Source organism: Tachysurus fulvidraco, chromosome 3, assembly GCF_022655615.1.
Source record: "Tachysurus fulvidraco isolate hzauxx_2018 chromosome 3, HZAU_PFXX_2.0, whole genome shotgun sequence".
Lineage (NCBI taxonomy): Eukaryota > Metazoa > Chordata > Actinopteri > Siluriformes > Bagridae > Tachysurus > Tachysurus fulvidraco.
The window spans coordinates 20,568,927-20,583,214 of record NC_062520.1 but is presented as its reverse complement, the minus strand read 5'-3'; the positions used below and the strand labels follow the sequence as shown (position 1 = coordinate 20,583,214).

At 36.7% G+C, this 14,288-nt stretch overlaps 1 protein-coding gene across 3 annotated transcripts; it reads left to right on the top strand.

Moving 5' to 3' along the window:
- The first annotated feature begins 764 nt into the window (after positions 1-764).
- Positions 765-9,120, top strand: LOC113644456 (gonadotropin-releasing hormone II receptor-like). 3 transcript variants are annotated; one of them, XM_047811395.1, is made up of 4 exons: positions 765-1,126; positions 5,246-5,788; positions 7,110-7,311; positions 8,088-9,120. In XM_047811395.1, exons 2-4 carry the CDS (start codon positions 5,267-5,269, stop codon positions 8,483-8,485), a joined length of 1,122 nt encoding a protein of 373 aa, XP_047667351.1. In that variant the 5' UTR covers positions 765-1,126; positions 5,246-5,266; the 3' UTR covers positions 8,486-9,120. The 3 variants fall into 3 exon arrangements, with proteins under 3 accessions (XP_047667351.1, XP_027005123.1, XP_027005122.1); XM_027149322.2 differs by having other exon boundaries at positions 5,243-5,788; positions 8,091-9,120; XM_027149321.2 differs by having other exon boundaries at positions 5,243-5,788.
- The last annotated feature ends 5,168 nt before the right edge of the window (positions 9,121-14,288 follow it).

The following is a 14,288-nucleotide window of genomic DNA, read 5'->3' as shown; positions in this document are numbered from 1 at the left end:
TGTTGTAGCATTGTACATGAGGTCCTTAAAGGGGTCTATTATCTAATCTATTAGGGTTCTTGAAGTCACTATTTTAAACAGGATAGATAGATAGATAGATAGATAGATAGATAGATAGATAGATAGATAGATAGATAGATAGATAGATAGATAGATAGATGGATGGATGGATGGATGGATGGATGGATGGATGGATGGATGGATGGATGGATGGATGGAAAAATAGGTACATATAATATATAGGTATATATGTAAACATATATACAGTGTATAAATATAAAGGCTATTAGGCAGAATGTACAGTAAGATATATATATAAGATATAAGATGTACAGTAAGATATATATAAGATATATATATATATATAATAGTGCAGGTGTATGTAAAGTGCAATATGTGTACATTGTGTGTATAATTGTACAGAAGTTATATACAGTATTTACAGTGTATATTTACAGTTTTCTAACAGTAGGGTAGAGTTCAGTAGTGTGATGGTGGATGGAAAAAGTAGAAAGGTAGATAGCCTAATAAAGACCTTGTGTTATAACATAGAAAAGTCTAAAGTTTTCTCTCTCCCCTTGTCAAGGCACTTCATTGGGTAATAGAGTTCTCATCTGCCAAGTATACAACTAATAATAATAATAGTGTACATTATAACATTGGCACACGTTATATTCTGCGATATTTAATGATCAGTTGATTATTCGTCTTCTACAGTAATCTTGGTGACAAGTGAATTCGGCTCAGCCACGCACGGGCTTTTATCCAACGCAGTGAGCAGTGTGTTTGATTTCATGGTGTGAGCAGGTCACAGTGAGGTTCGGGTTCTGCGTCATGACGCAGTGATGTGCCGAGTGGCGACGCTTTCACATCGTCGCGTGCAGCTTGCACCGGATACCGGACTGAACCCCGCTCACCTGCTGCAGTGTCACAACACAACACTATCTCACCTTACCGGACTTGTAGCGTGGTTTATTTTTTTAAAGAGGTTTTCTTTTCGGAAATGGAGTTTTACAGTGGGAAAAGTATTAGGATTAAACTGTGCCTTGTTGAGGAAGAAGAAACGTGTTTTATTTGTAGTTGTAAAGGAAGCGATTCATTGTAGGTGCAGTCGGAATTCCATGAGGTGGGTAAGATCCTAATTTTGATTTCATTTTGAATGATTATTATAATTTTTTATATGGATAGTTATAGAGTGCCTGAAAATTCGGTGCTATTTATTTTATTTCAGTGTCCTCATGCAGGCGTCCTGGTGATGCTTGAGTCAGACACCAGATTTTCACCTCACGTTCATTTATGAGGAAATCAGATCGAAGTTTAGGGTTTATTTCAGATTTTAGTGAGGATGTGGCATGAACACTAGAAAAAGAGAAACTAGCACAAACAAACAAACAAACATACTTTTTTAATATGTGTGTACAAAAATCTGACAAAATCTACCTCTTATCCAGAAAAGTAAATGCAATATTTTAGATTTATTTTTTATTTAAAACATTTTAATTACATTTTAATTACATTTTAATTATTTTTTTATTTTTTATTATTATTATTATTATTATTATTATTATTATTATTATTATTATTAGTAGTAGTAGTAGTAGTAGTAGTAGTAGTAGCAGCAGTAGTAGTAGTAGTATTAGTAGTAGATATTATTATTAATATTATTATTATTATTATTATTGAATAATATGACATTTGTCTTAGCAGTATCTGTATTATCCAAACAGATGGTGAGATGGTGAGACAGTTTGAGCCCTTACAGGCAGGCAGCTGAGGGCTTTACTGCTTTACTGTAAATAGAGCTCATTCCTGTTGAGATTAAGTTCCAAGCCACGACTGAAACATTCTTGCTTTAATGAAAAAAGCTTTAATTAAGGGGGGAATTTAACGTTGCATAATTGCAAGTGGAGGGTGGGAGGGCAAAGTCATTTGGTGCAGTGGCTATACCATGATTCTTGTTATGACTTCTGATTAGAAAATCATTTATTAGCTATTATCATTTTATTGACTTTTATAAGTGTATTGACTTACACTGTAGTACTACAATACAAATCATTTTGCAATAATACCTGAATTAATATTTACTAGTGATGAGTGCATAACAAATTGTTCACTCTTTTGGATAGAGCACATATTGCTCAAGGGCCCAGCAGTGGTGGCTTGGTGGTCTTGGGATTCAAACTCATGGCCTTTCAAGCAGCAGTGCCTTAACTACTAAGCTAACGTTATTAAAAGTACCAACTACCAACATAAAAGTATGTTTTGATTTTAATTTTCTAAGAATAAATGAATTTTCTGAAGAATAAACTTCAGTTGAAGGTTCTTTTGCTCTCATATATTCATCAGTGTAATATAGAGCTATTAACCACCAAAGAAACCCAGTTGCCCAAACACACATTTTTTGGTCCATCTTTTGGCCCACCAAAGATGCCAGTATTCTAAATTGTCATAGATCAGAGGAAACGTAGGAAGACATAATTCATTAAAACCTGTGAGTTAGCAGTATTACACTCTGTTCACCCCATTATAAGTGTGTAGATATCCAGTATTCTATAACAGCATAGAGGAAAAAAGTGTTTAGAATTATATTACTTGCAAGTCTAATAGGCAATTGCATGACTGTTAAGTGTGTCATTCTGTGGTGTGATAAATCCTAATGCACTCTTATAAAAAGAATATTGCACTACAACTGAATTAAATTCCTCAGACTTAAAACTGAAAGTCCTCATGGGGACATACTGAGCTTTGTGGGTGTCCAGTCATTATAAATCGGCTTAGGAACTTATCTTGAAAATATGCGCTTCTCAGCATGAAACACAGAGCTGTTGAAGAGTAGACAGTCTGGGAAGGCTTTATAGAGAAGACACCAATCCTAACTGTACAGGTTTCAAGTCTAGGCTTTTAGCTCACAGGACAGACTTTTTTATAGAAGAGCACAAAGGAGATGAGGACAGGCTTTGTCACTGTGTCACTGCTATCAACCGTTGCTCAGCTTGAACGATGGCCTGCCTCAGGTGGGGATACACTATAGCACGGAGGGGGAGGAGAAACAGAAGAGTGGTCCTATATTGCTCATGGCACAGGAGATAGATCAATAGACGTATGCAAACCTCAAACACCATTCAGGTCCACTAAGAGATGGTCATCTTAGCAGGTTCCTTACAAGTCAGCTGACATAAGATTGTCTAATTGAATAGGATATAGGTGACACTGGCTTTTAAGACACACCAGGGCAGAGCAGAGCTAATTAAAATATCTTCATTTGTGCTGAGCTTCTGTATTACAGCAGTTAACTTTATTAACCTCAAGTAATATATAATCCAACTGAACTAAATATTGCTTGAGTTAATTTAACTTAATTAAATTACTTTTAAAGCCATTTTAGTAGTAACCAGGGAGCCCATCCCAATACATTTACATTTTTAAACATTTTACATTTTCACTTCACAGTGATGGTTGCAAAGCAATCCCATTTTGTCCACAAGCAGTTTACATGCATAATTTCTGCTCAACAGTGCCGATGCATATCATTTGCCATACATAATGCCCTTAACTAATATTAATTATATGTAGCTCAGATTTTAATTAGAGATCCAGTTTCTAAAGGTCAAGTGATCTTTACAGATGTGCTAAGAGGTCAAACCAGCTCACCACCGTTTAAAGCATTTTCTGTAATTAAGATTGATCGATGTGCTGTCGATCATATGATTAATTAGATTGATATGTCAAAGAGGATTATGCAATCTGATCTGTGATCACTTAGAGGCCCAGTACTGCAATCAAATCCAATAAGGTTCAGTATTATCTTTTCAGTAACACTTGATTTATGTAACCTAATAAACTGTTTTCTTTCTCAGATCATTTAAGTCGATTAAGACAAAAATTTTTTAAAAACAGGCAAATGTGTCAAATATTGTGGATATGTGGATATTATGGATATTATTTTTTTTTATTGCTCTGGTATAGGCAGAAGCTAAATTAAGGGCAGTTCAACTACAGCAATAATTCAGGGATATTTCTCTCATTTGATCATATTTGGGCATCAGGGTTTCACATGCACAAGCTTAAACACTCTTGTAGATTTCAGTCATCTAAATGTCAGAAGTCCCAGCTACTGGAGACTAAGAATGTGAGCGGCAAATCTCTTCATTAAAATACAGCCAAAAACTCAACGTATGTCGTAATTCATATCCATCTGAACATCTGGTGCTCTATGTGCACTTCAGAATTGTTATCAATATCGTACTAAATTCAGCAAAAACAACTCTCTCTATCACTGTTTAACTGCAGCTTAGTTCTATCCTAGCTCATTTGAACAACCAAACATATTCACATTTTTTTACACCATCAGCAAACATGTCTCCCTTAGACACATTTTAGTTTGCTAAGGTAAAACGTGCACAGTCAAATTATACACTAATGAGGTTTCAAGCTGCACTATATTCACATTCCCACCTGCTGTTAAATAGACCATCCCATTGTAGCTGGAAAGATACAGTTAACTAACGGATAGTTCAGCTTTCCTTTAGAAGAGCATCTAAAAATAGCTATACGTTTGCCAAATGATTTGCTCATTACTCATTTTCTCTGGAGCTCTGAGTCACATCTGCCCTCAGTGGCAAATGTGATTCATGTCAGCACTTTCTCCTGTGTTACTGGTAAAGGGAAATATTAGAGCGGTTGGATGAGAGGATTAGGGGTTTAGAGATTTTTTAATGAAAGAGGATTTCCTTTATAATAACAATAAAAAATTGTATTCTGAGGAAAACATTTGATTTGTGATAATAATGGAGAGAAATCTCAATACACAATACATAAAGAAATATGCACCTTTCTCAAACACCTCAAACAGATTTTTTTAATCCAGAACTTCAATGGGCTTTAGTAGAAGTTTAGATAAAACGGTCAAGGTCACATGGAGGTGTGAGCTGGTCTGAACCTATTGGTGCAAATACACTGTAATGATATTATCAGACATCTATAGGACGTAGACTTATCTGAAGACATCTTGAACCAAATATAAGATTATATATGATATATAGATTATTATAAGATTTTGTATAGTTCAATATAAAATATATAGATTATCAAAACTTCTAGACTTTTGAACTTTCTAGAAGTTTGTCAGACAGTATAAGAAAATAAGTCAGGCTTAAAACTTGTTAAGACTCAAAATAGATTTAATAATCTTGGATTTTTTCAAAGCATAGAACATTTTTAATAAAGTGCTGTTTCTCTTTAGAAGTTGTGGATTCAGGGTAACTGGATGCCGAGGAACAACTCTCTTTTTTGGCCCTCAGACATTTCTCTGCAGGATGTCTCAAACTTTTCTCTCTCCCCTGTGCTGCCTGAATGGGAAGCTCCCACGTTCACCCGGGCGGCACAGTTCCGAGTTGGAGCCACACTGGTGCTTTTCCTGTTTGCAGCAGTCAGTAACCTGGCACTTCTCATCAGCGTGTGCCGCGGACGGGGACGACGCCTGGCTTCCCACCTGCGGCCTCTCATTACGAGCCTGGCTGCAGCAGATCTGATAATGACGTTCATCATGATGCCACTGGACATGGTGTGGAATGTGACGGTGCAGTGGCATGGCGGTGACGGTCTTTGCAAGTTGCTTAGCTTCCTTAAGTTGTTTGCCATGCAGGCCTCTGCATTCATCCTGGTGGTAATCAGTCTGGACCGCCATCATGCCATCCTGCACCCACTCGACACCATTAATGCACACCGGCGCAACAAGAGAATGCTGATACTGGCATGGAGCCTCAGCTTGCTCCTCGCCTCACCACAGGTGACCTACAACACCGCACACATAAAAATGAAGCGGAACTCTTTTGTACTATTTTCCTTATGGATACAAAGTCATTCGCAGTGCTCTATGTTAATAATGCCATTATCTTTTGTGGTTCTTTTCACAACAGTACCAATGCCGTGACCCAGTCACTGCTTAAATGGTCCATTAAGGCTTCTGGGAAATTGGTTAAGTCTCAGATATTGAGTAGTTTAATAAGACTGAGTTAAAGAGGACCTTTTCCTAATTCATTTAGATAAACTGTTTACCTATTGGCTAGAGATAAAAGGTTATTTTGGGCAAATTACAGAGGGTGATTGAGGTTAAGTGTGATTCCATATTTGATGAACAATGAATGAATTTGTGGTCCTCTTATTTTTAATGTGCATTCATTAATGCAGTATGAAATGAAGTAATTTACTTTGATTTCATAAAGTTCAGAACAATAATTATTTTTCAGACCAAAAATATACAGTAGACCTATTATGATCCAAGAGAATGTGCTGAAGACCAGGAATAAATGCTTTGAATAAGCAGCTCATCCTCCCACATTCATAAGAGCATACATCTGTTTTTACATATGCTGTGAGCTAGAATCTGCTATGAGTGATATTTCCATAGCAAGAATGAACCCTGTTTTGGTGCAGGTCAAACTTCTACCACCACCACCATCATCATCATCATCATCATCATCATCATCATCATCATCATCATCATCATCATCATCATCATCTTAATAATTTTAAACCCAATATTATGTTGATCATTACTTAATCAATCCACCTTCTAAAGCTGTCTGACACACAGGAATAACCTAGGACAGACATATTTTGTGCGTAAGGTTTTGCAGGATTCAAAGCACACTTATTACTTATGCAGGTGACATACATTGCCCAAAACACTGCTGTTGTGATGCTTTATGTGGGTGTGTGTTAGAGAAGATCTTTTGTTTCAGGATTACAATATTGCCGCATTTTACATCAGTATTATGTGAAGCAGAGAAGCCCGAATATTGCTAGGAATTTTTGTATGCACACCTGTCAGGGGCAAAAAATGCTTCTAATCTAATATACACCTACTGCAGAAGGACCGGGAGGAAGTAGGGAATGTCACATGAACACAGTAATGCAGCAGGAGAATTGAGAATCACTTGAAAACTGGGAAAGAGCAAGTAATGTGTAAAAAGGTATCAGAGTATAAAGGGATAAGAGCAAAGGGAATAATTTGAAATGACATCTAAACTGGTTGGTTTTGTGAGATATTTTGCTGCAAGTGAAACTGCATTTCGTACTGAGTCTCTAAGGTTTGTCTCTTCTTTCAGTTGTTTATCTTCAGGGCAATTAAAGCCGAAAAAGTTGATTTCACTCAATGTGTGACACACGGGAGTTTCCACGAGCGATGGCAGGAGACAGTTTACAACATGTTCCACTTTGTCACTCTCTATGTCATCCCGCTGCTAGTCATGAGCTGCTGTTACACACGCATCCTTGTCGAGATCAACAGTCAGGAGCGCAAAAATAAAGGTAATTGCATTCATTTTATATGTAAATAAATACTACTATGGCAACAACTGTTCATTTCACTTATTATCTTAGATATCCAGTGTGTAGATTTATTGACAACGTAGATTTCTGTTAATGTAGCTCAATGTGAGACTTGTTGAAAATGTACTGCTCAGTGGGACGGTTTCTTGTTCTGCATACATTCACACAATCCCCAGGTTTCACATCCATCCTGAAATCTATAGCACACTGTATTTCATCAGCTATTCACAGACCAGTATACTGTATTTTTACCATATGAAGCCAAACCTTAAGTAGGAATAATGAGTATATTTACAGCTTTTGATAGATGCCCTTATCCAGAGCAAAATACATTTTATCTCATTTTATACAACTGTGCAACTGGGTTAAGGCTAATTTAGGGCAGCTTGGTAGACCTGGCATTCAAACTCACAACCTTTTGATCAGTAGTCCAATATCTTAACCACTAAACTACCACATCCCAAATAGGTCACAAAGATAATATCACTGATTTAAATAAAGACATGGCATGCTGAAGGAGAAGGTGATGCGACGTAGTTAGACCTGAGTCTATGACTATAAATTCAGCTTTATTTTGCATAGTGCACTGCGTTTTCCCAGATCAGAGATCATCAGTATTCATCTTTATACTAAAAGTCCTATGTGACACTAGCATGTATAAATTTTTAATCCAATTGAAATGTGTTTAAAGTTATTCTGCATTTAGTTTCCATAGTAAGTTTTTCAGCCTGACCTAATCTGCTTCTTCTGTGCAGCAGGGGAGTCATGTCTCCGGCGCAGCCGAACAGATATGATCCCTAAAGCAAGAATGAAGACACTGAAGATGACCATAATCATCGTCCTGTCATTCATAGTCTGCTGGACTCCATATTACCTGTTGGGGATCTGGTACTGGTTCCAACCAGAGATGCTGAAGGTCACTCCTGAGTATGTCCACCACCTGCTCTTTGTCTTTGGTAATCTGAATACCTGCTGTGACCCAGTAATCTACGGCCTGTACACTCCCTCTTTCCGCGCAGACCTTGCGCGCTGCTGGGCTTGCCGTTCAACTAGCGAATCTCCTCGTTCTTTGGAACGACTGTCTGCACGACAGGGGCCTCACAGCGCAGAGCAGGAGTCTGATCCTGCCAGTGTGAAAGGGGTTAAGGGGTAACATGAGAAGTACCCTTCCAAATCTCTCCACATACCCTCAAGTGCAAACATTGAAATAGCTTAAAATGTGCACTGAGCGTGGATTACAAGGGAAGCAGTATTTTTTCACACATAATATAATGTAGTGTAATGTAATAAAAGGCCAGAACACAAGTACAGTTATCGGCATGCACTGCAGCAAATACATCAGCATTATAGCTGATTTCTGTAATGCTGCCAGTTCCTTGGTTGGTACTATAAACTTTAGCAATAGCTGACATTTTACACCAGCAGTGAGTGACATGTCTTCTCTGCAAGTCTGAGTCTCTGTGTTATTTTTTTAATGAGCAAATCTTACATCATTTCATATTTGCATAATTAAGTTTCATAACCTTGCAATGCCTGTACAAAGACCACAGGGACTGATTAACAGGGATAAAAAAAAGGGGTTTAAAGCCAGAACAGACTGCAGCTCATTTTGAAAGTGAAACGGAATCTGATTTCACATTGGGCCACATTAAAAACTGGCTTAGCACAAAATTAAATGGAGATTGTGTACTTAAAAAACTGCATGGTCCTCAGAGTGCCATTAAGTATGTTTTGTGAGTTGTTTGTTTGGCTCCTGATTCAATGTATGTAATCTGAGAGAGAAAGAGATAGAGGGGGTGTCAGAGGGGGGGGATTTATACATCATTAGTGAGTTATAATTAGAGAGTTATACATCATTATCTTATCAGCAATAGAATCAATAATCAATGATAATCAACAGTGGAGTTCACTGTAGGTTATTGTAATGGTCACTGGTCACTGCTCTACAGAGCTTAACTGCCTGTATTGTGCACATGGTGCAGAGGAGTTGAACAACTTAACTCCATGGTCATTTTTATTTATTCAGCAATACTGCATAGAGGCAGGAGTGAAACATACTACACACCTTGTCTAAACTGCTGCAGTTATATTTCAGCATCTATTTTAGAGGTGTCCTGATATATGGAGTTAATGCTCACCTGGCAGCAAATCATTTCTGAGGCCATACAGTGAGTTTAAACGGGATATTATCATTTTGTTCCCAGCGACTATAGAAACAACAGGATTTAATGGTGAGAGTGAAGCAATAAAGCTTTACACATGAGAATGCACTGAAATCCCCTGCATTATTCTATCTCCTATAGTCAGTAATGAGAGACAGAGCTTAGTTGCAGATACAGCTCAACCTTTTTACATGACATAAACAATACAACTTATATGAATACCCTTTGCATACCCTTTGCACGTACAGTATATGCTACGCACACAGTATCAGTTGTTTGTAATTGCAGGAATGTTCTTGAAAAGCTGTGTAATTCTGTGTGAAATTGACTGAATTAATGAAAGTCGTTTTCAGGCTTGAGTCTTAATGGAATTTTCCCTTTTGCTTGAATGGTTAAAGCAGGGATTGTGTCAGGATTAATTCCTATTCCTATTACTCCTAACACAAGCAACAAACGAGCCTGTACGGAATAAATCAAGGATATCAGTAAATCTCTATAACATATCAGCATCTTTCAAAATGGAGATATTACCAGATGGTACAGTATATGTCACTATCTTCTATGAGCTCACACAAGCACACTCATGCTCACGCACACTATAGAACACACACGGGGTCTGCCTCTCTAGATAGGTCCCCAGGGTCCTGCTAGCTGCCATGGCAACACTTGAAGTCCATGTAGTTGGTGTGATGAAGATTTCTTGATGATGTGGCCAAAAGAAATGCAATTACAGTGTGTCATCTCTTGTTTTTGAATCTAAAATATCTAAATTGTCCTGATGTGATTTAGCATTTTGTTGTCTGACCATATGTAATAAATCCAATAATCTGAACTCAATACATCTATTACACATATAATGCTGTTTTAAATCATGACTTAAAAACTCAACCTTCATTCATCGACGTTGAACCATCACGGCCATGCTTCTGTTTGTCTGTACTCGTGTCTGGTCTCAGTGGTGTGTAACATTTTAACAACTTGTCAAGCTTTGTTTATGCAGAAGATTCTGTTAACGCTTTCCTCTGTGTGATCATCTTCTCAGTGAAATAGCATGAGCAGCAGCTCAGAAAGAAGCAATCCCACGTGTCTTGAATGATACATGTGTTACATCTTGGGGATAGAAAAGAACTAGCAAGTGGCTGGGAATTACCAAATGACCTTTGGGAGAAAGGGGGTAGAAAAATCTCCTGGAACATTACAAAGTCCAAGCTACCCTGCATCCTAATAAGGTTTGCAGTGTCTTTGGAGGAAAATAACACTACAGCATAACAGATCGTCCACCATAACTAACAGTGGAAATTACATAAAATTTCTGTATAACCATCCTTCTTTTCTTAAACAAAAGCCTTCCTTAGTGCTTGTTGCCAGAAAGATCTATACTCCAGGTGCTCACTTACTATACATGGTTAGATTATAGGCCATTTCTTTCCATCATTATGTATGTGGCATATGACTGTAGTCGTGGACTGTCAAGATGCTTGAAATATTTGCCTCACTAACCATCCATCCATATTGTACATAGAGTCACAATAAACTTCTTACTACACACATCTTGACAGAAATATCCTTCCCCTCTTTATTGACTTTTGCACTTAATCAGATGTAGCATGCTAAATGATTCATTTTTCAGACTCATATTTAGGTGTGTTGTATAACGTCTAAACATGTGACAAAGGTCACTGTTCTTTTTGACAGTTACATGAGTCAAATGCTTATTTGTTCAAACATCATTCTTCATTGTTCGGTTTCTACACGACTTCGATGGATAAAGGCCACTGGTAGTATAATCTAAATAATATCTAAATAAAATCTATTAAAGGCTCAGACTCCTGCGTGTGGTTCCTTCAGGCTGATTGTGCTCCTAGGTTGTACATTATTCAGCAGCCCATTTGAATTCGAAACCACAGAGATTCTCAGGCTAAATACGAACCACTATGTGTACAAACAGATGTGCCATGCATAACTTTGCATTGAAAAAAAAAATTAATTTATACTTTACTACCTGTTCATTCTTAATGAAAAATCTGCCTTTGGGTTCATTTTGCAACATTATTGGAGTGAGAATGTGATCAAGGAATTTTCTTCAGTATTTTGGGTGCAGTCAATACAGTCAATATAGAATTAGAGGAAAGCAACCCACAGGCTTCTGGAGAAGCTGCATTGGGCCTTCTGGCTGTTTTAAAAAATTTTATTGGCATGAAGAGAACATTATAAATCCTAATTTATCATTTTCCTTTTAGTATCTTCTGGTGCTTTACCTTTGATTGATTTATTGATTGATTTTCAAAGTAGGTAGCCAAATGTCTGAAACTTATACTAACAGTCCCCTTGTGTAATAGTTCTCCAACAGGCAAAATGTGATTCTATATTGTAATTAACTTGTAATTTAGCTTCATATTCAATTACGAACATACACTGACAAAGATTATACCCTTACCGTGAGACCATTATGTACTGTGAATACTGATGTACATTAGACAGAGAAGCTTTTTGAACTTATGGAATTAATTACATTTGGTTTCTGGACAATTCTGCATCTATTAATTAACACATTAAATAGAGTGAATCTCCGTTGTCGATTGGGACTAGCACACAGATGGTGGTTCTGTGACTATTATTCCTGTATTCCTGACCTTTATTTAGTCAGCACAATGTCTTAAAATGTAAAACAGTGGAACTACTGGCAGGAACCATGTGTTTCCTTATATCTGCACAAGGGGTAGACTGATACTGATCCGTATTTAGGCCACACAGGACGTTGTTATGTCTAATACAATGAGTTGTGAATTTGCTTTTTATGCAAACAGTTTTGTACTTTTCATTGAGATTGTGAAGATTGTAATCTGTTTGTGTAGCTAATAAATATATGCATTGCTGATGTTTTTTTCTTGTCTTGTAATGTCACTATTGTGGTCTGAAAAAGTAGATTATTTTGGCATAATAAAAAAAGCCAAAGGGATTTCTGTGTTTGGTGTACAGTACATCTGGATAGTCACACCTTGGCGTGCTAATCACCAGCCGTTTTGGAGACACAATGATGCAGTTGTCTAATCATCACAATTTGGCTTTTGTTGCTCAGATCATTACACTTGCTTATTTTATTCTCTATGATTAACAATTCTCATTAACAATTAACTACCTAGCCAGTAACACACTGCACAATTTTATTTTCTTCTCAATCAAAAAAAGGGTACACCTAGAGTAGGAAAATTAATTCCGAGACATCTGTGAAAAGTGAGTGGTGCATGGTGTTTATTCTACATTATTCTACATTATATTTATAATAATTAAAGTCTATATGGTGAAATAAATTCACAATCGGCTTGGGGTTTTTATCACCAAAGGGCTAATTTCAGTTATCCAATCGATACAAATGAGCATTTGAGGATAGAAATGCTAATACTGCTATCGTATATGTGCAATATCTTGTTCTTTTACTCATACTCTTAATATCATTCATTCATTCATTCGTTCATTCATTCATTCATTCATTCATTCATTTTCTACCACTTATCCGAACTTCTCAGGTCACGGGAAGCCTGTACCTATCTCAGGCGTCACTGGACATCGAGGCAGGATACACCCTGGATGGAGTATACTCTTAATATTAACTTAATTTAATTTAATACTGCACAGTATTATGTGACATAAACCTAGTGTAGATTAATGTGTAAAATTACATCATTCTTAATTCAATCAATGTAAATCAGACTGCAAAATGTTCTTTGAAAATATCATCAAGAGGAAAAATATACACAATCATGATAAAATGTTACAAAACCAACAAACAGCAAAAACTCATGAGGAGTTCACTGCTGGCAATGTGACAACCATCAGTGCAGATAGCTAGGATAAAATATACAGCTTTAACCCCTTATATAGCTTTAACCCCAGATATTGTTCAGTATATCGGCCCCAATTGGTTACTGGCAGTGAGAGAAACTTTTAACAAAATCCACTCTTCTCTACTGCACCCCTACTCAGTCCTATAGGTAATGCATGTACCTAGTGAAGACAATTGAAAAAAATTAACTAGGTAATATTATAAAGAACAAGTTATGTACGTGTGTGGACACGTGAGTGCTTTTCATGGTCAGAAAGTGAAACAAATGTTTTTTAAATTCACTTATTTCAATTGAGAACATCGGTTACATGTGAATGAACTGGGTAACGTTAACACAATTAGTTTTCATACATCTAGCATGACTGGATATTTTCAAACACTGAGAATAAACCCCATGACACTGGTGTTTTGCAACGGACACATTAATGTCACGGTATTCCGTTTATATATTTAACCCTCTAATTGTAATTCTATAGTTATACATTAGCTCCCATCAGCACCGACATCCTTGTTAAATTTCACAATTGAATTGGTTTATGTTTAATTCTATGTGAACACACTCTGCACATCATTTAATCAAGTATCTATAATCTAAATGTAAATAAATATGTATGACTGGCCATATATTCCCTTTTCAGTTTAAACAAACTGAGAAAACATAAACAGAGATACTACATAGAGTCTACTACATAGATCAGTATTGGTATGATGGGGTGTTAAAAACATGTAATTGTACATTTGCTAGTAAAATGTACTGATGCCTCCCTCCTTGAGGATTAAAAAGATAAGATATACCTTTATAGGATATACCTTTATAAGATATACCTTTAGATAAGGTAAGCCATAACCCAGGCTATCACATGAAAAGAAGCAGCTGAGCTTTATATCAGTGTAGCCAAGATAATTTATATTGTATACTGTCCTTTAAATTCCCAGAGTAGACAGAGTTA